Consider the following 25,541-nt stretch of genomic DNA (forward strand, 5'->3'; position numbering starts at 1 on the left):
TTCATTGTAAAGAAATATTTTTTAAAAAGTTTTCATGGAAACTTTGAATAAAGAGCTTTCTGTCTTGCAGCAAACAGCTTGTAATGTAAATATACTGGGCCAAAATGAAAGAAAAAACAACACATTTGATCACCTTGACTGATGATCAGGGCATGCTTGATTTATCAAATGGTTTTATCGTGTGGGTATTATGTTTGTCGAGTGGAGAACGATTGCCGTTTTCATATCAAACCTGTTCCATATTCCATTTTTTCCTTTCGACTTGATCTTGTATGTTGTGTTGAGTGTGAGGAATGTGAAGTCAAGTACTGTAGTGAAATATGACCGTTTCAATAAAACATGCTTTATTGATGGAAGGTGAAAGTATCTCGTCTTTTTTCCCCCCCAGTGTTGACTGTTATTAGCTGCACATGTGGCAAATTCCCCTCAAATCAAACTGAATATACAGATCGATAAGGTCGTACACGCCACATTCAAGTTTACTGACAGTAGGCAAAGTCAAATCAAACTTATCCAAGACAGCATGAAATATTACATTACTGATGGCGAACACAAGTGATAACTCAGAAAAACATTAAAACTAGATCACAATAAATTTCTGATATTTACAAAAAAAGAAAACAACCAAACAAACAAACCAAAAAAAAATAGCCTCACCCACTTTTGCTGTTGTACACGTGTGTGTGACCTTCAGTCAGTGTGGTGTAAATCTGCTTCTTAAAGCTACTCCAGAGCCAAACAGTGGGTGACAAATTAAAGGAAAGACCTGAACCCTTGACTCTTGCTGTGGCTGTTGTACCTCTGGCAGAGTTTGGGCACCTTACTCCATTAGAAGGGGAAAAAAAATCATTTCAAAGTTCTTATTCTATAAAAGTGATCCTCTGAATAACACATTTTTAAACTGTTGTCAGTGGTTTCTTCCATACTGAACATATATAAATCATACTTTGGACTTTGCAGTCATAACATCTCGACCCAAGTGAATAACTAAGGGAGATTTGGGGCTGGCATGTTTGACAACTCTCTCCATTAGCAACAACAAAACACCAGATGAGGTGATATCATTTGGCAGAGTGTTATCCTATCCACTAGAGTTGAAGGAACTAATTAAATCGATGCTGAAGTCGTTCTTACTGAGAAACCTGACACTGGTTTTTCCTTTGTCACCCATCTGCAAATACAGTACAACAAAGCCTGACTAAGCTTTATAAGCTTTACAGGTTGAAATTGCAAAAATAAAAGAACCTGGTGTTCGTGCCTGGAACTGCATAACCATAAACTGTATATAAAAGATGGATGTAGCTCTCATGACATCACCCATTGGTTTGTAAAGTCCCATGTTTCGAGAGAGAAACAAAAAATGCAAGTTTGAGGAATTCCTGCTTCACTTTTAGACCCTAAAGCTGCACCCATCTGTTATATACAGTCTAAAACATCTTCTAAAATGATTTTCACATATTCCACCAATGCTAGGATTTAGTAACGGAATAAAAACTACACTGCTCAAAGAAATTAGGGGAACACTTACTTTGCATTTGATAAAATGTTATTTTAAAATCAGGTGAGTCACGTGAAACCAGAATCATCAGCACTATGAGACCTTTAAATAATGTTAGTTAATAAAAAATATTGGTGCTACCCTGCAGCCTCCTAGCAGATGAAAATCCTAGGTGACTTTCTAATGAACGAAGAAGAATTCTTGAGTTATTGTGTTTACAAAATTAGGTGTCTATGCTCTCCAGTGCCCACCTGCCCGACAGACTGAGGACGTTACTCCTTAAAATGGAGATCACAGGCGATCCAACTTATGCTCCTGGTGAGATGGTGTACAGTATGCTGGATGATCTCTTCCTAGATTTGGATAACGTCATCTATGAGTTCCTGAAGAGTCTGGGCGACAGGTCACAGCATCAGATGTACGACAATTTCTCAGCTGGAGTCATCTTCTGGTGAATATAAGGTCCACTCCATGGCTTCAGTGTCTTGTCATTCTGGAATTACGCACAGACTACATGCAGCCGACCATTGCCTTTCACTGCACCTACATAACATCTGAGAGTGGCTCTGAGAACTTTATCCTTAACAATGATCAAGGTACGGTTCAAGAGCACATGGAGATCTGTGTGACCCTCCAAGGAAACGCCTCCCTAGATCATCACTAAACCGCTGCCACACCAGCCGTCCTGGCTAATGCTCACCACAGTATCAGACTCTATCACATCTTACAGACGTGCTCAGTGTCAACTGCTGTCATCTGTGAAGAGAACGCGGTGCCAGTGGTAGACCTCCCAAGTTTAGAGGCCATTTTGGCAATGCTCCTCCTGTTCCTTCTTGCAGAAGAAGACAATACCGGCCCTTTTGCTAAGTCGCATAATCAGCATAATCCAGCTCTCCTTGTGTAAAGAACCATCTCTTGATATCGCCTCCACACTCCTGAGACTGTGTTAGCAGACACAGCAAAGATTCTTGTATTAGCATGTACGGATGCTGGAGCATCCTGGAGAAGCTGGACTACCTGTGCAACCTGAATGAGCTGCTCTCATGCTACCAGGAATGACAAGAACCGTAACAAAAAGCAAAACTAAAGAAAAACGCTCACTTTTTGTCGGTTGTCTTGTTGTCATCTCTCCAGTGTAGCTGTCATAGCTTTGACTTAAGTAGGTGCAATGGATTCATTGGTTTCTGCTTCCTTATCAGACGGACTGTGATGAGTAGTCCATTAATTTTCTTGAGCAGTGTATATTCACTAACAGCAGACTAATGGATATTTTTTTCTATTGCAAAAAAAAGATGAAGAAAGAAAAACATCTTTTACATGTAAAAGCAAGTGCTACATTAAATGGTATATTCTATTCAAAGCTTTTCAGAGACATACAGTAAAACATACAATATTTAGAAAACATCAAAATAAGCAATACAAGATGAACGTTTTTTTGTATATATATTAGCTCAGCAGGATTTGAGCTACAGTCTTCGGTGATGTGTTATTTGCTGTGTGAAAACTTCAAATGCTTTTGCTTCACTGACATTAAAATGACTGATAGTGGTGAATTTGTAATATCACGCTGAACAACTGCTCGCACAATCTAGCTTTACAGCAAACTTACAAAGGTCAGTGCTGTCACAAAACGACAACAACAACACGCTAGCTGCACTGCAAAAGATATCTCCAGAAGTCATTTAATCACATATGAACCATCTTGGACATCACAAAAAAGAAAAACAGATCTGTCACAGCGTTCAGGTCAACTTCCTGCACAGCAGCACTCAACCCAGCTGGAAGGCTGCTGTCACTTTGAATGCAGTACTGCTGTGAGAATCTTAGATTAAATGACAGCCCTTTATTGCAGTGTGGTCCTTGTATTGGGAAGCACTGTGGAGCCTTCTGCCCACCGGCCTCCGTGGCCCCCGGATGACAGCCGCTGGTGCTCATCTTCATCCTATTATCCCGCCTCTGTTAACTCTGTGAAGTACTCTGATGTTTGAGAATGTCATAGATGTCGTCCACCTTGCTTAGTCTCTCAAAGAACGGGATAAGATCGAGGAGCTCAGTGTCTGACATGTCATTAAACCAGGATGCTACAGGAACCTGGAGGTGCGGACAAAAGTAGCAGATGGTGGGATTAGAAATTCTTTTAGATAGTCCACTATGACTTTTCTGTGAATGACAGTGTTTGTAATCTAAATGACAAAGTAATCTAAATGACATACTGCATTTTCGGGGTGGAAGATGTAGGAGGCTGGGGAGTTGTCCAAGATGATAACCTTGTTGAGGTCTCTTCCTAAACGGCTCAGGTCTTTTACGTAGTTTCCTTTGTGGAAGACGCAAGCTTCCCGGAAAAGACGGCTCCGAAAGGCCCCCCATTTATCCAACAGGTCTGACACAGGATCCGCATACTATAGAAGCAATACCAAAACAAACTGGATTTGTCATCTCGTAACTTTATCCTCCAAGTGGTTTAATGCAAGTCCATGACATAACTACAAGGTTATTATAGCAGTCTGAAACCAAACGTACAAAACCGCAAACTGAAAACATTTGGTGATCACTCAGAAAATGAGTCTTTTCCTCCAGTAATCCTAAGTGTAATGGTTTGCTTATAAAGGATGAGGACATACCTTTGACAAGCTTGCAGTGAACAGAACACACTCAAACATTTCTCCCATCCTCTTTAGGAATTCATCAACGTGGGGTCTCTTTAACACGTACACCTGAGTGCAGGAGAAAAAGAAATAAATCCAGAATTGGTGCTGCTATTAGAGACAGATTCTGACCATAAAAAGCTCAAAGGACAACAAATGTAAATAAACACTGTAGTTCAGATCAAGTCTATTAGTAAAATCTTGGGGTGAGGGGGAAGTCTACCCCTCCCTGAACCTTGCTGTGTTGGATATCACTTTCTCTTAAGAGGGAGTTCCTCCTCCCCACTGTCACCGTGGTTCTTGCGTTCCTTACAACATAAAGGCTCTTGAAACAACTGCTGTAAATAAACTGAAGTGAATATAAAAACAGCCAATAAACATGTCAGTTCTCTTTTTATCAAAAATATCCCTTAATGAAAAGTGATCATGTCAACTACATATGCCATTATTATCATAACATAAAGAAGAAATAATATGTGCAATAAAACAAAGCAGAAGCACCTTAATAGAACTCTACATCTACCTCCACTGAGATGCCGGTGGCCTTGTTTCTGAACCAAGTCATCCCGAATAGGCTTTCCCCACTTTAACAAGCCTATCCTGGATTACTTGAAACAGACCCAGGCCTTTTGAAAGCTCTTCTTTCTTCTGGCCAAGCACAACAGACTGCAGTTGCCATTTGAAGCCAGTAGGGGAAAGGTAATGCCATCCCAATGAGCACCGTACATAATATGCTCAGCATACTGAGATTAATGGCCGTGTTTTCTGAGAAGCCTGCCAAGCTTCCTTCATTTCGTCAGGCCACTGAAATAGGCACCTGCTGCTTGGAGCCATCAACAGAGAGGGCTACAGCTCTGTCAGGCTGCATGTACACTACTTCGCGTGCAAACTGAAGCAAGGATAAACGTCTGTGTTTGATGTTTACAACAGGCATGGTGAGTGCATGGGGGAAAAAAGAGATTTAGGGTCCCTTGTGATGTCAAATTTACTATAGCAGCAAACAGTAACTTAAGCAGATAAAGGTCCTACCTGGTGAACTGTTCCATCAATTTCCACTGGAATGATAAAATCTGCATTGTTCACTGGCTGTTTGAAACAAAAGAAAAAAAAAAACAAAAAAACGTTTAACTTATAATCTCCAAAGAACTCTTTGAAACAGAGAAAAGAATGACGGCAACAAATTGAGCAAAAATGTTGTGCCAGCCGCCTCTGAGAAGCACAAACACTGAATAAATGGATTCTTCTCCCATCGATTACTGAAACATAGGCACTATAGAAAGTGAGAAGGCTGCTTCTCTGATATCAGCATCATTGCAAGTGTATTCCATATATGGTATAAGACCATGGCCTAAATTGGTATACTATGAGCTAATGCAAGTAAGACAGATTGAGTATATCCAGAAGCTGTTAGTATGCATTCACGTGCACGGGATTTTCCTATTTCCTGCAGCAGCAAATAGTGCAAATGATTTTGATCATTTATTCTAATGGCAGACAAAGTTAATAAAACATTGTCGTTATTCTCAAGCAAATTTCACCAGCAATAGCAGCAGCTTGAACTCCATCCTCTTTTAGATCTGCTCACCATCAGCTTACAGCGAGCAGGCTGTGTGAGCTAACAAGAACATTTCAACAACTTCCAAGCATTTCAACACCCCAGTATAGACAAGACTGGCTTTTTTCTCACCTTCACTGGTAAACAGGGTGATTATACTGTAATGCATTTTTTTAAACTTGTGATAATTTATATCTACCTCTGTATTACATTGATTTAATTTGCACTATTATGTTCTTTTGTGGCTTTAACTGTGTAGTGATACTTTGCATACAAATTCTTATGCATTTAACTAAACATCCATACATTTCTTTTATACATTATTATTGTTATTTTCTTTCATGTTTGATGTAACTGTTTGATCATTTAATGGTAAGATTTTCTAAACCACAGTAGAGAAGGTCACTGAGATCTCTTCCAGATCAAACACTGTGCACCCAAAGCTAATTTCATTTCATTATGACATTAATTTTAGCAGCTTTTTGCAAAAAAAAAAAAAAAAAAAAAACCCCCAAAAACCAAAAAAAAAACCAAACAAACCACCCTTTCTTTCAGATATAAAGAATTCTTAAAGCAGTTCATGTGTCAAAGTAACAGCAACTTTTACACGCCGCGTTGTGTTACACATGGAGCTCAGAGGAGGTGTGACCCCGTTTAGCCGACACTAATATCCGGTGACATCTTTCAGGACAGGCTGTGACCGCAGAAGGACTAAACAGCACGCGGCATTCATTACATAATTTGTCGTGATACAGGAGCCTCGACTTCTGGCATTGATTACTTTATTCACTGAATGCTACCATACAAGGTATCAAACAGCCCGAAAGGAAGCTGCATGATACTTCATTAAAAACACGCAATACAGTATATCAACACTCATGAATGCAGTAACATAGTTTCACAAAATATCTTATGTAAATATGAATTTTATGTAGGTGTTCTATAGAAGACAGATTTACTTTTCTTTCTATAAAATCTAATATTAATTTCCTAAGATCTTGGGGTTTTATGTTGAAGGCTGGATCTGGATTGTGAAAAATATAAAATATGTTGTGTCTCCCCTAAATTTGTACCAATCATGTGTCTCCTTTGTATGTTTTTTTTCCCGCAGGTAGACTAATTACTTTAACATGGAAGCCTAGTAGAAATAAGAGCAAGAGGGTCCATGTGAACCAAGGCCAAGAATGTAAGAAGGTCTACAGAATCATCGTAATCCATATATATATAGCTTACCTTAAATGAACTATGCACTAGTGTTTCGTCCAAATCAATGACCACACAGATTTTTCCTTCATCATTTGATTCCATCTGTGGGAGCAGTGGTTCTCCGGGCAGCTGAAGAAGAGCACACAGTTTAGACCTCAGCTGTGTAAGGCAAAAACATTTTTTCAGTGAAGTTTCAAATACAACATGCGCAAGAAATACGGTCTCACCATTTCAATATGCTGGGAAAGTCATTCGGATTATTATGAGTGTGTGCTTGTGTTTCTAGTCACTTAAGCGCTTTAACAGTGTTGTGTTGTTTCAGTAAGAGGTTACGGGGAACCTGGGATGGTACAGCTGCTACTGTGCTGACGGAACATGTAGATATCGCTATAGTGTGTCTCATCCGTCAACGTGCGGTCAGTGATTAGAGTTCATTAATGTGATTCGCCTTCTAAAAACAAGTTGGTATGAACAAACAGGTTGTTGGTAACACTGATGGATGTGTTGTCCATCAGTGAGCTGCCACGTGAGCCTAATGGCAGAGCTGGAATTTGACACAGATACCACACAATATGCCAAGTCTCAGTTCTGTGTGTTCACTGCCACGGTTGGCATCAGAACAATCAAATGAAAAAAATAAGATAAAAATATTAATTAAGATAAGATTAAGATAGCAAAAGAAGGTAATATTATGCACCAAAAATACTGCAATGATAAAAACATGCATTCAATAACGTGCAAAGAAAGGAAATTACTATTATTTTAATTTAACATATAGGTTCTCCTCCTTATTTAATTTCTTGTTAAATTTTTTGATTGATTAATTATTTAATTTGTAAAATCTTCATTTTGTATTTATCGCCTTATTTTCTCCCAGAAACCTTTGAGTTAACATGATAAAAAGGGCTAAAAGCTATTTTTCTTTTTTTCTTTTTAAGGTAGCTAACGTTTTTGTGTTGACCCCATCCACAGCAAGACTCATCAGTTTGAAAATGTACATTTATTAGTTAACAATGTCAAAAAATTCACTGTTTATTTAAATATTTAGAGGATAAAAAGGCAAATAAATCAAATTAAAGTAATATTTTATCACATATTTAAACCTGATCTATTTCTCTTTTCTTTATTTTATGTTTTTAAAAGACACTTCTGTTACACACCTACTCTTCAATCACAGGAATTTATTTGGTGATGCAGAAAATATACAAATGTTGTTTTCCTCGTTTCTGCTGACAAGTTTCTTTTAAGCAAATAGAATTGGAGCTACGACAGCACAGAACACAAGCCAAGAATTCCCGTTCAGTCGTTCAATACCTTAAAACTGGACATCAGCACTGAGCAGCACTAAGCATTAAAATGATTAAGGTTCATTTTATTTTAACACTTTTTACAAATACTGAATAGGGCTACTGAATTACAATACTGATTATTTTTAGCATTAATCTCTTATTTTATTTGTGATTATGTTGTATTTGAAGATTATATTTTTTGTGTTCTTTAAAGATCTCATCAGATAACATTTGGAGTAGGCGGCACTCACAGTAATCATTTTGCACAGAAGTATTCTTATGACGTGTTAAATACCCCCTATGTACATGAGTGCACACACAGTTTGAAGCCCAGCAAAACAGAGAAATTTGTTAACCACTGTTATGATAACCGTTACCTCCACAGGCATTTTTAGATTTTTTTGAGTCAGCTAGTGTAAGGAAGCTTGCCTGTGTTAAGCTTCCTTTATGAAGACCAATGCTTGCTATCTATCTATCTATCTATCTATCTATCTATATCTCATTGGTTTTATATATTTCCTGCTATTTTCTTTTCTTTTTTTTCTTTTTTGTAAAAACAAAAAAATGTACATCTGTTACTTATTTACAACTCCTTACCAAGATAATATGACAATTCCGTTTAAAAAAAATTAATCTTATCTTTTTTCATTGTCACAAGTCAAGCAGAAGTAAACCATTACTCTGTTTATGGTCTTCCAATCACATGCTGCCAGCAGGGAAGTTACAGAGTACCCTTTTAATGTTGGATATTTTGCATACCACACGCATAACATGGTTTAAGGTGTTCCTCTCGTCTCTTCTGTACTTAATTTTTTAATTTTATTTTATAAAATCAGACACCATTGTATCTGCCTGATGTTTAATCCCTGATACTTTGGTCGGGCTATAACTTGGAAAATTTTTAAATATTATCATGTATAACAAACTTATACCCATTTCTGCTTTACTATATTTCAAATTTATTTCCAATTCGTTTTACTTTAAAGATAAATTTTTTTTATATGTTTGTTGTGTTTAATGTAATTTTACCAAACAAATTTCTCAACTTTGGGATAAATGAAGTACTTCTTATCTTATACCTCCTCAGTTGGTGTGATGCAGTAATCACATTCACAAGTCTCATAGGACTCATCGTCACTCTGATCCTCGTCTGACTCTCTGCTTTGTTCAGAATCATTGTTATCTTCAGTCTTCATAAGCACCATGTCCCTTTCCTGAACACTGTGAATAATTCCTACAGGGGGTCCAGTTTCTTTTGAAATCTCATTTAACACACACTCCTCTTCAACAGCTGAGCTGTTCATGTCAATAACTTCATTAATTCCAAATGTGTCGGACACGCACTCCTCTGGGCACAACCCAGTGGCCGCCAGCTCTTTCAGAGATATTAGAGCATCTTGACTCTGACTCCTAGAAGCATTCTCATCATTAGTTATTTGATCATGCGAGTTTCTTTCTAAAATAAATCCATTCAGGGCTTGTTTAAAAGATGACTGAATGCTTTTAATCTGATAGACATAGTATTCCTCAACACCTGGCTCACAAAGCTGTCTATTTTCATCATTATCTATAAGTGACCAGTACGGTTCCTTTTCAGAACATGTAATAAATACGTCGTCTTCAGGCTCAGGCTTGGCTTTGTCATCCTCTGTGTAATCAGTGATGCTCGCAGTCTCATCAATTGCAGAAGGTTTGGGTTCACAATAGTGAGAACTGCACAAAATATCTTCATAAGCATCACCTTCAACAGAAATTTCCTTGGCTAATGGTGCAAACATGCTCCCCTCGGGACCAGTGGATGGGCGAACTTCAGCTTCTTCAGAAACGTGGTCATCAGAGGCACACGCTTCTTCATCAATAGGGGCTTTATCATCCTCGGCTGTCTCATCATTTTCTGCATAAACGACACCGTTCTCTGTTTTGCTTTCGTCATCCTCTTCAAAACTTGATTCTGATTTTGCGATGAGCCAATCCTCAGATTGAGTCTCTAAATTACAAGACCCATCACTCTGGTCCACATCCACTTCCTCATAAGTATCTTCAGATGCATCGTCAGAACAAGTGTCTGTGTCTTTTACATTAGCTTCCCTGTTAATATCTTCAAACTGATATAAAGTTTTGGCTTTATGTTTCTTTGCCTCTTCTTCCAGATACAGGTGGTCATGGATATCTCCGCCATCGAAGCAAGAGATGTAGCGCTGCTTTTGTGTAAATATGTGTCCGTAATAGTCCACTTTGTCAAACAAATCAAAGTAATCCTCAACAGTGACATCAACAGTTTTCGATTTATTCTCATCACTTTGCTGTACTTCCTCATCTTCAAAAGATTCCCACTCTGTCTGCTCATCGCTGGAATCTTCCTGAGGTCCTTTGTCAGATTCCTCAGATGAATCGGAGAAGGGATCAGATGGAATACTGCCCTCAGGACAAGTCTTAAAGGATTTGGTTTCCACAGAGGAGCAATCTGAGGAACCATCTTCTTCACCGCTGGACTCGGATTTATACGGTTCTTGGCTTACTTCGTAGTCATCATTTCCACACGGCTCACCAGATTCCGTGGACACCTCTGTCGTAAGAGCTTGTTGAAAGTCTTCTTTGGTGTACTCGTGCGTCTCCCAGAGATCAGTTGCAAAGGCAACATTTTCAGTGTCATCAAAGTAAACTTGTACAGGTGTGTCTTCTGAGGAACTGTGAGATTCTTCATCACTGAACTCTGTTTCATTTTGTTTGGCTTTATAGCTCAAATCATCTTCAAAATCGCCATCATCATCATCATAATAATCTTCTTCCTCTGCTTCTTCATAATCTTCATCATTTGTAAATTCAGTTTCATCTGATATTTTGTCGTACTCACAGACTTCAGGATTACAGTTGAGTGAGTCCATGGTTTCACATTGCTGAAAGTTCTCTGTTGATGTGTCTGACTCGGAGTCAAAGCCGTCACTCTGCTGTTGTGACGGCTCATATTGTTGTAGAGCCTCGGGGTGGTCTGTGCATTCAAGGTTGAAATCGCACCTTCCACAAAGGCCCAAACTGCCACAGTTCACTTCCAATTCATCAGCGTCAAGGTCAGAAATCTCCAACTGCTGATCGGAGGGCTTACATTTCTGAAATAATTGGAGGTGTTCTGCGCACTGTTCACAGCAAGCACTACATTCAGAAGCTGAGCTATGATTACCACAGTGTTCAGAGGACTTAAAACACTCACAGTGTTGAGTACATTCATCACACGGTTGGCTTAACTCTGAAGTCTCGCACTTATCGAGGATCTGGTCGGATTCAAAAAATCCATTGCTCTCTGAATATTGCTCAAAGCTGTCAGCGTGTCCATTAAAGTATGTGCAGGATTCAAGCTCATCCGAGTTCAGGTTGCATTGTTCCAAACAAGGAATAGATGGGTCCATTTCTTCGCTGACAGCCTGCTCAGTATATTCCTGAAGGAGGACCTTTACTCCTAGTTCAGCACTTCCCTTTGATGGGCCAGTGAGATCTGCAGCTTCTGTTAATCTGGGGACCTGGCACTGCTCAGCAAACATGGCTTCAGTGGATGGTTCCCCTTCTCTAGTGCCTTTGTTTTGCTCAGAGTTTTCCAAATACATCACGAAAGTATTTATCAGACTTTGTCCAAAGCTTTTACTCCATGCATTTGTATCTGTAGAGACCAACTCCCAAATGACTGGCATCCAACTGTAAAGTCCATTCAGAGTGAAAAGTCACAGAGCTGGTGGGGGGGAGTAGCAGTCTGCATGAGAGAGTAACAGCAACAGGAGCAGCATGCCTGATGACATGACAGGTTGTCACAACCAAAACTGAGACTGAGCACTTGACTCGACCCTCCCTTTGCCAGAGACCAAGAAATTTATTTTGGGGACTTGGAAAGACGTGACAAATAACTTGTGGAATATCAAATCTCAATAAAAGGCTGAACTAAGGCATAAATATGAAACTGACACTTGAGAACGTCTTGGCCACTTGATCTTGAGACCGTAGCAGCCAAAAGTGATGTTTTCAAAGGCTACACCAAGTTTAACCATAATTAGTATTGTCAGTTGTCCAAAAACACAAGAAGAAAAAAAACTGTATGAAACATAAGATCAGGCCCTCACATTCCAGTCATTTTTATATTTTGTCATCACACAAGTTTCTGTTTATGAATTTATAATCTAATATTAATTAGTATGGTTCTTTATATTTACCCTACCTTCAAACATAATAATAATAATAATAATAATAATAATGATGATAAGAAGAAGAAGAAGAACAACTCATACTGTCTACCAGAATTCCCCTCTACTAAAAGGGTAAAAACAGCTACGCTAACATGTGTTGATCAATGGCATCTTCCGAGAAAGCATTGCAAAGCAGCAATGACAGATCAGGCATGCAGTTCTGCAACATTTACGCCATTTCCGGCTTTCCTACAAGTCCATGATTGATGTCTGAACATGGAGTACTTTTTCACCAAGCCCGGGGGAGATGCTCTTGTAAACATGAAAGCCAAGAAACCAATATGGAAGCCAAGAAAACATGTGTTTCAGGCATCAAACAGCTGCCAATCATGCTGCCCACATGCTGTTCAAAGATGATCAAGGGGGAGGGTGAGAGAAAGTTGATATCTCAGGGAAGAGCAAGGGAGGGGGGTTAAAAGATGCACTTACTTTTGTCCCATTTTCTTCTAGCGAGAGAGGGGCGTTGATTTTTACTGGAGGTGGTTTGGCGTCTTTGTTACACAGACAACTGAAGAGACGGCGAAGAAAACCTCTGCTGTAAGACTTCTTTGAGCTGGAAACAGCAACAGAACCTGGATCATAGGGAGACAGAGAGTAGACAGAATTTATACTGTACTCGTGTGACAGCACTAGATCAGTTGTACTAGATCAGTTTTACTGCAAACTCTCTGTATAACTATGTAAGCAAATGTAATGTCTAGTACTGTGATTAATGCATTCTGGACTTAATTAATGCCAATGATGTCAGCATTGGCGCCTCTGCTCATTCGACTTATCCAATCTGTGCATTGTTCCAGCCGTGCTGTCACTACATTTTATCCCCAAAATAGTCTGGTGAAGACATCTGGGTCCAGTCGGAGCTCCAGTGTCTGATTTGTTAAGTTGAATGCCAAGAACTGTCTTGTACATAGGCATTATTAGCTAGTTGTTAATTAACCTAGCTGATAAATGTATCAAACTGAACTTTCATGGCTGATTTTACAATCCACATAATTTTAGAAATGAATAATAAACGTGGTTTATGCTGAGTCCAGAGCTGCATTTCCTAGAACGTCCCTCATGAGGCTTGCTCCAGAAGTGATTTAGACCCAATAGACTGCCATGTTAGAGCAAAAAGTAGTTTTAATTTACTGCAAATAGCTGCTTTAGGATACATTTGTTTTCTCCCATAAAACAGATCATAATGAAACCTATGATAATAGCAATGCATTTAAAAGACTAAACAAATGAATAGCAAGAGCTCATTTGCTAAAACTTTCTGGGTTTTGTGGGCCTGTGTGTCACCAGATGTTACAACTCATGATTTAGTCCTTATTTATCTTGTGCTAGATAACAAGGGATGATATTTTTGTTTTAAACAACTTATCAGTTTAAATCACAGAAGACTTAGGGTTAACCACTCTAATCCCAACAGAGCCTGCTAAGCTTCATGCTCAAAAACCAGAGTGTTTGGGAGTTTCTGGACTTTTATTTATAGTAATTAGTAAGGATATGTGTCTGTGCTATACACTCATGCAATCTACGGAAACACCAAGTTAACTTAACACACAGTACATGGTTAAACTCCATGTGATACAATTTCATTGACACGAGGGACTGCCCTATACTGAGTACTAATATTTATTATGGAAATTAGATTTTAATCTCACTGAGATTTTTTTTACCTGGTTAAATAAAGGACTAATAATTAGAAGAAATAAACAGACTTGCAGAAGGTCTGTTTTTGTATTCATCTTTAAGAGCTGATATTCACAATATAAGATGAAAAAATAAATTCAAGGCTATAATTAATGTGAACTGATTACATTAATGTTTTTAACATAAAAAGTACAAAAGTGAGAAGAAAAAAAAATCATTTTGAACCCGAGTCTTTCTCTGCTGAACTCTTGAAAATGTATGAACATAATTCATTAAAATGCAGTTGTAGATCTAAGATATGACCACGCAATACACATAACTTCTCAGATACTAGAGGTCACTTTGAATTTGCCAATGCCGCATACCTCAGAAGGAACAGCTTCTGGCACATACAAGTGGTGGACAACATCGCATCAGCTGGTGTGAGAGTGATGAAAGCCAGCATTTACAAAGAAAGAAAAACTGACAAACTAGCTGAGCCTTGATGACCAGTCAGAGCTGTCAGCTAAAGCATTAGCATGCTGCTCAGACTACATCTGTTGCCTTAGTGGATAATACAAACCTATCAAGATGTTTTGTGTGTAAATGTGTGATGATTGTGAAAGTAGCATTCATGTACTGATATTACCGATTGACTAACACAGAAGTGTTAAGACTGATGCTTCAAAAAAAAAAAACAACAAAAAAAAAAACCAACACAATAAAAACCCAATATGTATATATTTGTATATATTTGGCTGATATTAGGGCTGGGCGATATGGCCTAAAATCCATATCGGGGTATCATTTGAAGCACGCGTGGTAACGATATATATCACGATATATTCTTTTCTTCTGTATAACACATTTTCCACACTATAAGGCACACTTAAAATCCTTTAATTTTCTCAAAAAAATCGAGAGTGTGCCTTATGTATGAATTCTGGTTGTGCTTACTGACCTCAAACCGATTTTGGCGTGCAGAAATCTGTTAAAAAATGTTTTAGTACAACTTTGGTAAGCCACACTGCTTGATGGATTGTCAGAGCATTACGGCTGCCGTAGTGAGGAGCTTCGCAGAGTAACCTGGGTCCAAAACTCGGTCATCTTCAGGTCCCAAAGTCAAACGAACACTAAGAGTTAAAAATGGTCTAAATTCTTTCATCTTTAATAAAATCATCAGCGTTGCTGCTTTCCCAGGTGTAACAATTAAGTTTAAAATCCAGGCATCCATGAAAACAGATTTTATTAAATTTAACGGAGTTAGAAGTTAACAGGAAGTTAGCTCGCTAGTTTCCACCTAAGCATTTCATACCATGTTCTGACAGAGATTTTTGAAACAGGGGTATGAATAAATGACCACATTAAGCCTCCAGTTTTAAACATAAACACTGTTAACAAAACGGCAGTAAAGGGTGAGCCATTTATATGGATACACCATAATAACATGGGAATGGTTAGTGATATTAAAGTCCTGTTTGTGGCACATTAGTATATGTGAGGGCGAGAGGCGCAGAGCAGAGGCGCCAATGCTAACTCCTCAAGATGGGTGGTGACCATGGTGGCCATTTAGAAGTCGGCCATCTTGGATACAACTTTTGTTTTTTCAATCCGGTCGTAAAGTCTGACGTCACTAGCCGTGTCTGGGCCTAAACTCCGCTGCAGGTCCATATATCAAACGATCACTATGGCACTACTGAGAGTTGAAAAACTGTCTAAAGTCTTTCATCTTTAATAAAATGATCAGCGTTCTGCTCTACCAGGTGTAACAATTGAGTTTAACATCCAGGCATCCATGAAAACGGAATTTATGACATTTAACGGAGTTAGAAGTTAGCAGGAAGTTAGCTCGCTAGCTTCCATCTAAATACAATATAGCATGTCCTGACTGCGGGGTTTTGGAAACAAATTAAAACGTACAGCTCTGTTATCACTTCCAACATAAATGAAGACAGAAAGCTAAACAGCAGTGACGTTTGTAGGGTTACTGAAGTTTGGCTAGCTGGTATATAATGATGTGCTACGTGACCGCTAGCGACACAGCTATGTTAGCATAATATAAACAAGCTAACTTTTTTCCACTTGATGAAAGTTAACGTGAATGTTCTCGGTGGTCAGGAACAAATGTAATTGCATGGCAGGATGCTGTAAAAGGACCAAACTTCAGCCAGGAGAACAACTGAGATAATCCATCCATAATACGAGGTTAGTCATTCATATACTGCTGCATGGGCTGGGCTGTAGTTACATCCTAAGGTTTTAAAAACTGAGCTTAAATAAATGATTAGCGGTAATAAAAGCCGAGGGAGGTCAACAGTGATCACTGACTGTTTTAGGAGCTTTTTGAGATCAAATAGAAGAAAATACAAAACATTAAACATGTTAACAACACAAAAGCCATATTAAACGCAGACTACTTTAGGCCCGGAAGTAAGATTCGACACGTCATCACTTAACGACCGGATAGGAAGAGGGCCATGTGCCCATTAGCCACATATACTAATGTGCCACAAACAGGACTTTAATATCATCAACCATTCCCATGTTATTACGGTGTATCCATATAAATGGCCCACCCTGTAGTGATGATGACGCTGGCACATTTTAATGGGGAGGCGGAGTCTGTTTCCAGCTGAAGAGCAAAGAGGCAGAGCCTCTGTGAGCCTACGTAGAGTGAAAAACTTGTTTATAGTGTCCAAAACACCAGCGATGTTCCTGTGATCACCATTAAAAGCTAGCAGGAGTGCTTAATCACAAAAACTCTTATTGGTGCTCCATCCACTCCTGTTTGTTTTACACAGTAAAAAACCTGCAGTCAGCCTCCAGAAGCTGTATTAAAATCTGCAGATTAACTGTTAACTTAGTCTGATAGCAGCCTGGTTAAATCATACAGCTAGGTAAAGGCTGACAGCAGCCATCCTATTTCACATGTAGGTGATACCTGCAGCAAACAGGGGCGAGTCTAAAGAGGAGCATGCAGTGTACTAGACCATGCTAATTTCAAGGCTTCATAACATTTTTCAGATTAAAAGTGAAGTAATATGAAAGACTATATTAATCAAATTGCATTAATAGTTAAAATATAAAATTAAAAGCCTTTTTCTCAAGCCAATGAAAATGTACATGAGCCAAGGACTAAATTAAATTAAATTATTAAATATTGCCTGCACCATCATAACATCTGTTATCAGCAACAGTAAAACGTGGCTCCTATTGTCAGGAAGCCTTCCAAGAAGAGAGACTAAAGGAAAAAAATTTTATGCCTTGAATTCTTATTCTATATCTTATTTGATTTGATTTTAATGTTTGACTGTACTTGAGATTATTATTATTAAATTCTTTTGCATTTAGGAAAATTTCTTTTTTTTTTTTTAAGGAAAACAAAGAAAAGATCACTATGACATGCACATACAATCAAAGGGTTTAGGTGTTTTTTTTGACAGATATTGTATGCAGTTAAACTTTAAACCATTGCAATTTCCAAAATAGAAACCAATGAAAAGTTAATTCTGAAAGACCCACGTTTTCTTGCTTGAATATTTATTATTGCTGGTTAATAAGACAAAAGTACGTCTTACCTGATATTTCGATAGAAAAATCAGTAGATCACTTGATTACTAAAATAATCGGTTTTGTGCATTTGTTTTTGAAAAACAGTGAACAGTAACCTTTATTAACCAGTTTGGAACGGTTTCAGCTCCATCCCTTAACAAGTCTGACCTACTTTCAAGTGTTATGCTGGATGGGTTTGGCATGTTCGTCAGCTGTGGCTGAAAGTGGTCAACACCACTGGGGAGCAGTCATTGTCAAGGCATGCTTGCTGGGACATACCTGACTTGATGAATGATGAAAAGCTTGTGTTCAAAACATGTGTGAAGGAACTGGGCAGGTGAAGCTCAAAGTTAAAAGAAAAACATCATGGTGTCCAGTTCTCTGTTATTACACATCAGTGAGCCTAAAATAGCTCGCCAGAGGCCGACTTCAGTTAATGATGAGATTGTGTATATAAATAAAAAAAACTGTCACAAGTAGCAGGAAAGAACTGTTTACGCAGCACAGTAACACTTCAGTGCAGGAACTAAATAAAAAAATTAAATGAAACCACTGAGAGTGAGGACTGTGAACCATAAAATCACTCCTAAAGGTTCCAAACTTTGTGTTGCAAATGCCAACACAAACACAATCCCAGAATGCACTGACAGCTCTGGCTCCTGTCAGCGTGAGTTAACGTCCAAAATAAATATAAGATGAATAACTCTTCTGATAGATAATATTCTGTGGGGATGAAACGTAAAACTGTACTATTAAAAGGAAGCACCACTAAAGAAACCATCTGACACCATACGCGTGCCCTCCATATGAGTAGCAGTTGCTAAAAGGGAACTATTATGGCAAAATCGAGACTGCACAAAAAGGCCACAGAGCTAAGGTTAAACAAGTTTACCTTTTTTAAAAAAAAAAAAAAAGGGTTAAAGTAGGAAACTGTTACAGTAGACATATACAGTCTCAGCATTGTACTGCTTTGTGTGCAGTGTTTTAGGTGCTGCTTTAACCTGCAAACTAAATTATAATAACAGTCAATTTTAGCAGACGATGTTAACAATGTGAGCCATAGCAGTAATATTAATATCTTATTCAAGGCCCAGACGTGCTCGCTTTGAAGATCTCTACTCTTCCACCTCTAACATGGCTAAAAATACTGTGGGAACGTGACATGGGTACAAACTTAATTGATACAAAGGGAATGCAGCAGTAATACCTCTACAAAGCAATAAAATGAGAATCAGAGCACATGTATGCCTGTGTATATAGTACAGTGGCAATGCAGAACTTTCAGTAATGTATCAAAATAATACTAATATTATTACCTCTGACAAGGTTACATTTTTTGATCGCATTTGCCTGCATGTGTGTCATTTTTTCTGTAAACTTTAAAGTTCTAATTGAATCCTGATAAAATGCATGTATTTGTATGGGTGTGGATTATTATTGTTAATACTCTGTTAAAAGTTGGCTTACATCCACAAAGGTCTTCAAGTTCAACTTAGTGATTTATTAGTCAAAAATGGAAAAAAAGAACTATTCTCCTCCATTTTATCTTCAAGACAAAGAGAATGAGCCGCCAAATTAGTTAGAAATATACTGCATAATAACATAATGTAATAAACTCAGGGTATTGAGTTATCAAATTATTATTAATTATTGGCTATTTACAAAACAATACCTATCATCTATTACTTACTGCTATGTAATGTTTGTGTAATCAAAGTAAATATCTGTCATGCTCCCTTTAACTGATTTTTACTGCACTACAAACTTCATAATGTGTATTTAAAAAGAACAAAAACAAACAAACAAAATGACTTTATGTGTAAAATACAATATAATTCCCTTAAAAGTTAATAGGTAGTTAAGAAAATTGACAGATTGATGGACACCGGCGAGGAACTCACTGAATGTGTGTGTCTGCTAATCCAAACAATACGTCGTTCGACTCACTTATCAGCAAAAACCAAAGATGTCCAACCATCTTTGTTAGAAGCAGTTTGAAATATTATTATTTGTGTTTTGTATGCTATCCAAGCTTTTTTCTATCTACTTGTTGATGTCTTCTTAAACTGCACTGCATTTGACCCCTCAGGGCCACCACATTTAGGACTTAATGTACAAGAAAGCAGAAGTAGGTTTAAGGGTTTAGATAATGGTCTGGCACATATTTGCATTGACAATATACTGATGCTGGTGAGTATCCTAACAAAGATAGACAAATAAACCGGCTTGTGTGCTGCATGCATGCCCCTTCCTGATTTCCTGGTTTTTTTTGTACATTTGTGACACTTGAATGTTTCAGATCAACAAACAAATTTAAATATTAGACAAACAAACAAAAGAAAAACAAAATGCAGTTTATAGGTGAAAGTGTTTATTGTTAAGGGAAAAAAATCCAAACCTACAAGGCCCTGTGTGAAAAACGAATTCTCTCTGAAACGTGATTATAATTAAGGTGCTGCACACCTGAACACACCAATACAAAGACGGACAATTATAAACTTGCACCTTCTTTGCTTTACTCTTAGGTAGCAGCAGAACTGAGTAGGCAAACTCTAACACAACATTCCTCACACTTCACTATCCAAGAGGCTCAGACGCTGATAATGAGGTTACAGCATTTCCAAGGGGCAGCAAAGACCTCGCGCCACATCAGCAGCCTACTCAGTTGAAAGCAGGCTTATCTGGGACCCTTTCGGGTGAGCCATGCCTCAGTGCTCGGCTGCTTCTATTCCCATCAAGGCTCAGAAAGAATGAAGGCCCCCCTCCCATGAGCGACTTTCCAACACTTTGACACCTGATATCCCGCTACAATCTGACAAGTTGCTTCACACCCCTCCAGAGCAAATGGTATGGCAAGTTCATGGTGGCCGAGCTGGACTTGGGTCAGGTCAAAAAAAGTTTAAACATTTCTGCAAAGGAAAATATTCACCTTACAGCAAGTCTCAAGTTCAATGGCAATAACTACAGTGTAAATGTAATTGTTAAAGTAGCTGGAGTGTGGAAAGAAACTTGTCAAAATACATCACTAGCTGTGTTTTTGTGCCTACTAAACTGCATGTTTCAGAGCACTGCAGAGGTGACAGAGATAAAAAAAAAACCAAATGCCCATAAAACATCAAGAAGCTTGAGGTATTTAGGGCTGAAAAGTGTGCAAAACATTTAGGACTTAACGACTGATAACACCACTACTGACTACAGAAACTATAGAATGGCTGAAGAGCAGCTTCCCCTTCCCCTTTTCGCTGGCCTCTCACTTCTGGATGACTGCCATGTTTTGGACTCATGACCTTTTAGCCAGGAGGAAATAATCTGAGAGCAGGCAGGAGGTGGTCTTGACCAGAAAGCTGAACAATACTGCCACCTTATGACTGTCTTGAAAAATACAAGTTATTAAGATGCACAGAGTTCAAAATAGGCTATATACATGTTTTATTTATCCTGCTTCTTCACATGAAGGCACTTCATCATGCTGTTTGGTTGTGGATAGGTCGTTTAGCAGATTTATTCATTTCACTTAATTAGCTCATTTAGATTCAGCCACAGCACAAGGACAGCCTACCAAATCACATCACTGGGAAGTAGAACTAAATATATTACAAAGTCAGCACGGTCAACTATCAATCTTTTCTTCTTTCAAGGGCACCAGCACTGCTAATGCCTCACCTTTATGCTCCTTGGTATGAGAGGAAGCCAAAGAACAGAAATGAGATCCAATCACTTCAACTCAACAGGGTCTCTAATTCATCAGTATGCACAGGACCCAAGCTACACTCTTTAAGATTCAACTTAAATGTGACCACGGGTCTGTAAACTGCCCAGATATGGTATGATTACTCATATACTGGAATAAAATATAGGGTTTAAGACCGCTGTTCACAACTGCATTCAGAGAACTGATGCTCAGGAAGTCTTTTTGTTTATAATTGATAAGACATTGACATTTCTGTCTATGGATGCTAACTGCATTGAGTGTCTTTTGTAGAAATTCTTCAATGTAAAAAAGCACAGACACCAATAATCTGTTTGTTAGGGCAGCAGCCAATGAACAAGTGTCCTCTTCTTTGCTAGGCAGGATTGAACGATCTTAAGTGAGTTGAGAACGTTTTCCTTTTACTATATTAACAACCCTTAAAGACAAAAGTCTGTCTCAGCTGCCCATCATCTGTACACAGAATTTTGGGCATTAATTTATCCGATCATAATTACAACACAGCCTTTCCTGTTATTCATTTCTTTTTTAAACGCCTTTCTAATCGCCATTGTTTTGCAATAAATAGCTTCGTTCTCTATTTTAAGATCTGTTTATGTACCTTTGTTCCCGTTTTACACTGTTACACCAGAACGTTGCTCAAAAATTGAAAAAACAAAATAAACTTCTACAGAGCACCAGCACCAGGATTTAGACCTCCTTCATGATGAAAAATTATATTTTATATATAAAAAAAAATAAGCTAGTCGTTTCTTAAAAAAAAAAAAAAAAAAATTATCCCATACAAACTTACTTTTAACATTTTCTATCAATAGAGAGTCAGTGACATCTGACTCAGACTGTATCTGTTCAGTCCAAATAAAAATCGTTACTCACTTCATCCTGCAATAGTGTTCCCCTCAGTTCAGTTACCACGGTAACTTTATATATGACTGTACAGGTTTAGTACCAGAACTAAAATTCAACATGCGTTTTTCAATCACAAGGCTGATGTCTGATGTGATCCTCAATCAACAATAACAGAAAAACATAAATATATTTTGAGGCTCATATGAGACTTTACAAATAACATACGCCGAGTTGATTTCTGGGAGTTAAGAGCCGATATCTCCGTTTTGCATCTGTACATCACCAGATAAGAAACAAGAAACTGCATTACAGAATTGCTAAACTAGTTTTGAAATAACTAATAACAGCAACATCATTATATACATAAAATCATTTTTTTAGCCTTACGATTTTCTAAGAATTCACTGACACATTGGATGAATATGTGCCTCAGCTAACATTGGCCTAGTTGACCAATATTTGGCCTACTTGCAAATAAGTCGGTACTTACTGAGATATGTGGTTGATGTTTAGCAGTTTTTCATTTTGCGCTGACTACATGTTCAGAGATGGTGTGATAACAAACTTAAACCAGATAAACAGTTTTTTTCCTCTTCTTCTTTTCTATTATTTTCTTAACAATAAGACGGAAGTAAACAACAAAGCTAGAAAAAACAAAAACTATAACACAGGCCACAAATTATGGTTTATATCCCCCACGTTTATCATGTTATCTTTCTTACTTTAAAGTACAAGTTTTTAAGTACCTGAAAATACGTGCCCAACTCAAAATGTAAGTACAACATAACAAGGGACTGTATCTAACAAAGTATTTTTGGATACTAAAAATTATACACCAAATGCAAAGTGACATGGTACATTTTAGGAAAGAACTGCATAAATCCGGCACTGTCTTCTGAAGTACTACCGCAACTAATATGCACTCACCAGCCACTTTATTAGGTACACTTTGCCAGTACCTGGTTGGTCCCCTTTTTGCTTCATAGCTGCCTTAATCGTTCGCGGCACAGATTCAATAAGGTGCTGGAGATTTTGGTCCATGTTGACATGATAGCATCACGCCATTGTTGCACATTCATGGTGTCAATCTGCCGTTCCACCACATTCCATAGGTGCTCTACTGAATTGAGATCTGGTAAGTGTGGAGGCCATGAATACAATGAACACATTGTCATTGATTTCATTGTCAAGAAACCAGTTTGAGATGATCTGATGAAATCCTGATGAAAGCAGCCAACAGAAGATGGGTACACTGTGGTCAAAAAGGGATGGACATGGTCAGCAACTCCACGCAGGTAGGCTGTGATGCTCAGTTTAAGAGACCAGAAGGGTGCAAAGAAAATATCCCACACAACATCGCCCCACCATCTGCTTGAAGGGTTGATACAAAGCAACATCTTTCGAATCTTCTATTGTCCAATGTTAGTGAACCAATATGAACTGTAGCCTCAGTTTCCTATTCTTAGCTGACAGGAAGGGCACCCAGTGTGGTCTTCTTCGGTGGCACATCTGTAGCACATCTGCTTTAATATCGGACATGTCTGCATTCCTTGGCTGTAACCAGTGGCCTTTGACTGCCAGTATCATCAAGAGAACTTCGACTCACTGGACAGGTTCTCTTTTTCAGGCGACTCTGTCATCCCCAGAGATGGCTGTGTGGGAAAAACCCAGCACATCTGCAGTTTCTGACATACTCAAAACAGCCTGTCTAGCACAAACAAGTACACCACATTCAAAGTCACTTCAATCATCTGTATTCCCGATTCTGATGCTCAGTTTGAACTTTATCAGATCGTCTCGCTCTCTTGTCTACATGCCTTAATGCACTGAGCTGGTGCCATGTGACTGGATGATTACATATTTGCACGAACAAGCAGTTGAACCGGTGTACCTAATAAAGCGGATGGTGAGTGTACAGCTCTAAGTGTTTGTAAGTGAACCTATCCCAGAGATAGGCCAAATCATTTGTTACAGTGACCTATAAATACTGTTTAGTAGAGCTGCTTAGTCCATGTCCCACTTATAGAAAGTGAGTAACACTGCTCGTGCTCCACAGTCTCCATAACAATAATAACGTAAATAAGAGGTGGGAGACCACAGCGTGTTCATTTTGAAACGAGGAGACAAAAATAAACTGACGGCAGCTCAGCATGGAGGTCCAGAGCAGGACGAGTGAGCTGTCAATGGGGCTGTGGCCACGCCCCCCTTCAGAGACACGTTATTTCTGCCGTTCAAACCTCATTCCGCCTAAAAATTCTGCGTAACACCGTGAAGTCTGTTAAGTTCCCCTTGACCGACCCGGTGAAACACATATTTTCTACTTTATCTACTTAGAAACGGCTATAATCTCCCGTGGGTCCCACCTAACGCAAAAAGCTACACCGGATGCAAACTTATTAAACTCGGTGAGAACCTTTGAGAACCGGTCACGGACACTTGATTAAAGGAGCAGGCGTTATCACAGAGATGTCTGCAACCGCTCACAGAGGACAGGCGCCCTCAAACCAACCTCTCTGACATTATCATACGCAGCTCCAAAAACTTCTCCCAAACTCACCTTCCTCACGAAGACAGGCATTTTCCTCCCCCTCCTCCTCCTCTCTTCTTACTTGCGTGATTACCGACGACGGGTGGGCCATTGGATCCGCACACAGGAACTTTACCGCCGTTTAAAACTTGCGAGGAGTTAGGGCAAATTCAAGTCTTTAAATTTTGCCACTCCCTGTTTGCGGACGCGCATGCTGCAGCTTAAAACTAAAAGAAACCTTGTCAACGGCCAGAAACACCGAACAAAAATACCTGTAAAAGTTAAAATAAAATAAAAATAGGTCTTAAAAAGTTACAAAAGATGCAAATACTGGAGAAGTTCATCAATTTGTCTTCGCTAAATGGGACCTGACGGTTTCAAGGAAGCCCGGTTCTTAAAGCCACAATGCAGGATGTGAAGGCTTTTTGTTTTTTTAAATTTATTTTTAAAATTTATTTTTTAAAAAAGCATTGTTGCAGGTTCATAAATATTTTATAGTATTTATAAATCTTATGTTGTTATTGTTATTTAAACAATTACATTATTTTTCTTTACATTTGGCCTTTCATTATTTATTTATTTTTTACTTTCATCCGGAGCCCAACCGTGAACAAAACAGTGTTTTCTCCTTTCTTTTTGCTTTTGCATAACAGAAAAAAACATATTTCGGTTTCTCTTATTACTTTTCTTTGACTTCTGAGAAACTTTAAAAAAAAAAAAAAGTTTACAGATAACATTGCAGCTGGGGGTGGCCTTGAAACCGACCAAGTTAGGGACGGTCTCTAAAGAGGCCACATGTAAGATCATAGAAACTCCTCATGTTGTTGCCGTAAAGGCTCCACCTATCACAACGAGGCTTTTCGTT

General features: G+C 38.5%; 1 protein-coding gene across 2 annotated transcripts; it reads right to left on the reverse strand.

Annotated features, from left to right (window-relative positions):
* Nucleotides 1-321: 321 nt before the first annotated feature.
* Nucleotides 322-25,069, reverse strand: LOC113007685 (carboxy-terminal domain RNA polymerase II polypeptide A small phosphatase 1-like). 2 transcript variants are annotated; one of them, XM_026144503.1, is made up of 7 exons: nucleotides 24,707-25,069; nucleotides 12,852-12,994; nucleotides 6,932-7,033; nucleotides 5,173-5,229; nucleotides 4,120-4,212; nucleotides 3,712-3,897; nucleotides 322-3,589 (listed from the first exon to the last, which is right to left on the reverse strand). In XM_026144503.1, the coding sequence occupies exons 1-7, from the start codon at nucleotides 24,786-24,788 to the stop codon at nucleotides 3,458-3,460; spliced, it is 795 nt and encodes a 264-aa protein (XP_026000288.1). In that variant the 5' UTR covers nucleotides 24,789-25,069; the 3' UTR covers nucleotides 322-3,457. The 2 variants fall into 2 exon arrangements, with proteins under 2 accessions (XP_026000288.1, XP_026000287.1); XM_026144502.1 differs by lacking the exons at nucleotides 12,852-12,994; nucleotides 24,707-25,069 and adding an exon at nucleotides 9,273-12,024.
* Nucleotides 25,070-25,541: the final 472 nt, after the last annotated feature.

This window comes from Astatotilapia calliptera, chromosome 16 (assembly GCF_900246225.1).
Source record: "Astatotilapia calliptera chromosome 16, fAstCal1.2, whole genome shotgun sequence".
NCBI classification, from domain to species: domain Eukaryota; kingdom Metazoa; phylum Chordata; class Actinopteri; order Cichliformes; family Cichlidae; genus Astatotilapia; species Astatotilapia calliptera.

Excerpts from the sequence above, each read along its gene's own strand:
- LOC113007685 (XM_026144502.1), bottom strand. The coding sequence starts at position 11,876 with ATGCCAGTCATTTGGGAGTTGGTCTCTACAGATACAAATGCATGGAGT. Across the intron at positions 4,213-5,172 it reads TTGATGGAACAGTTCACCAG|GTGTACGTGTTAAAGAGACC; the intron begins GTAGGACCTTTA and ends TCCTGCACTCAG. Across the intron at positions 3,898-4,119 it reads TCACTGCAAGCTTGTCAAAG|TATGCGGATCCTGTGTCAGA; the intron begins GTATGTCCTCAT and ends TTGCTTCTATAG.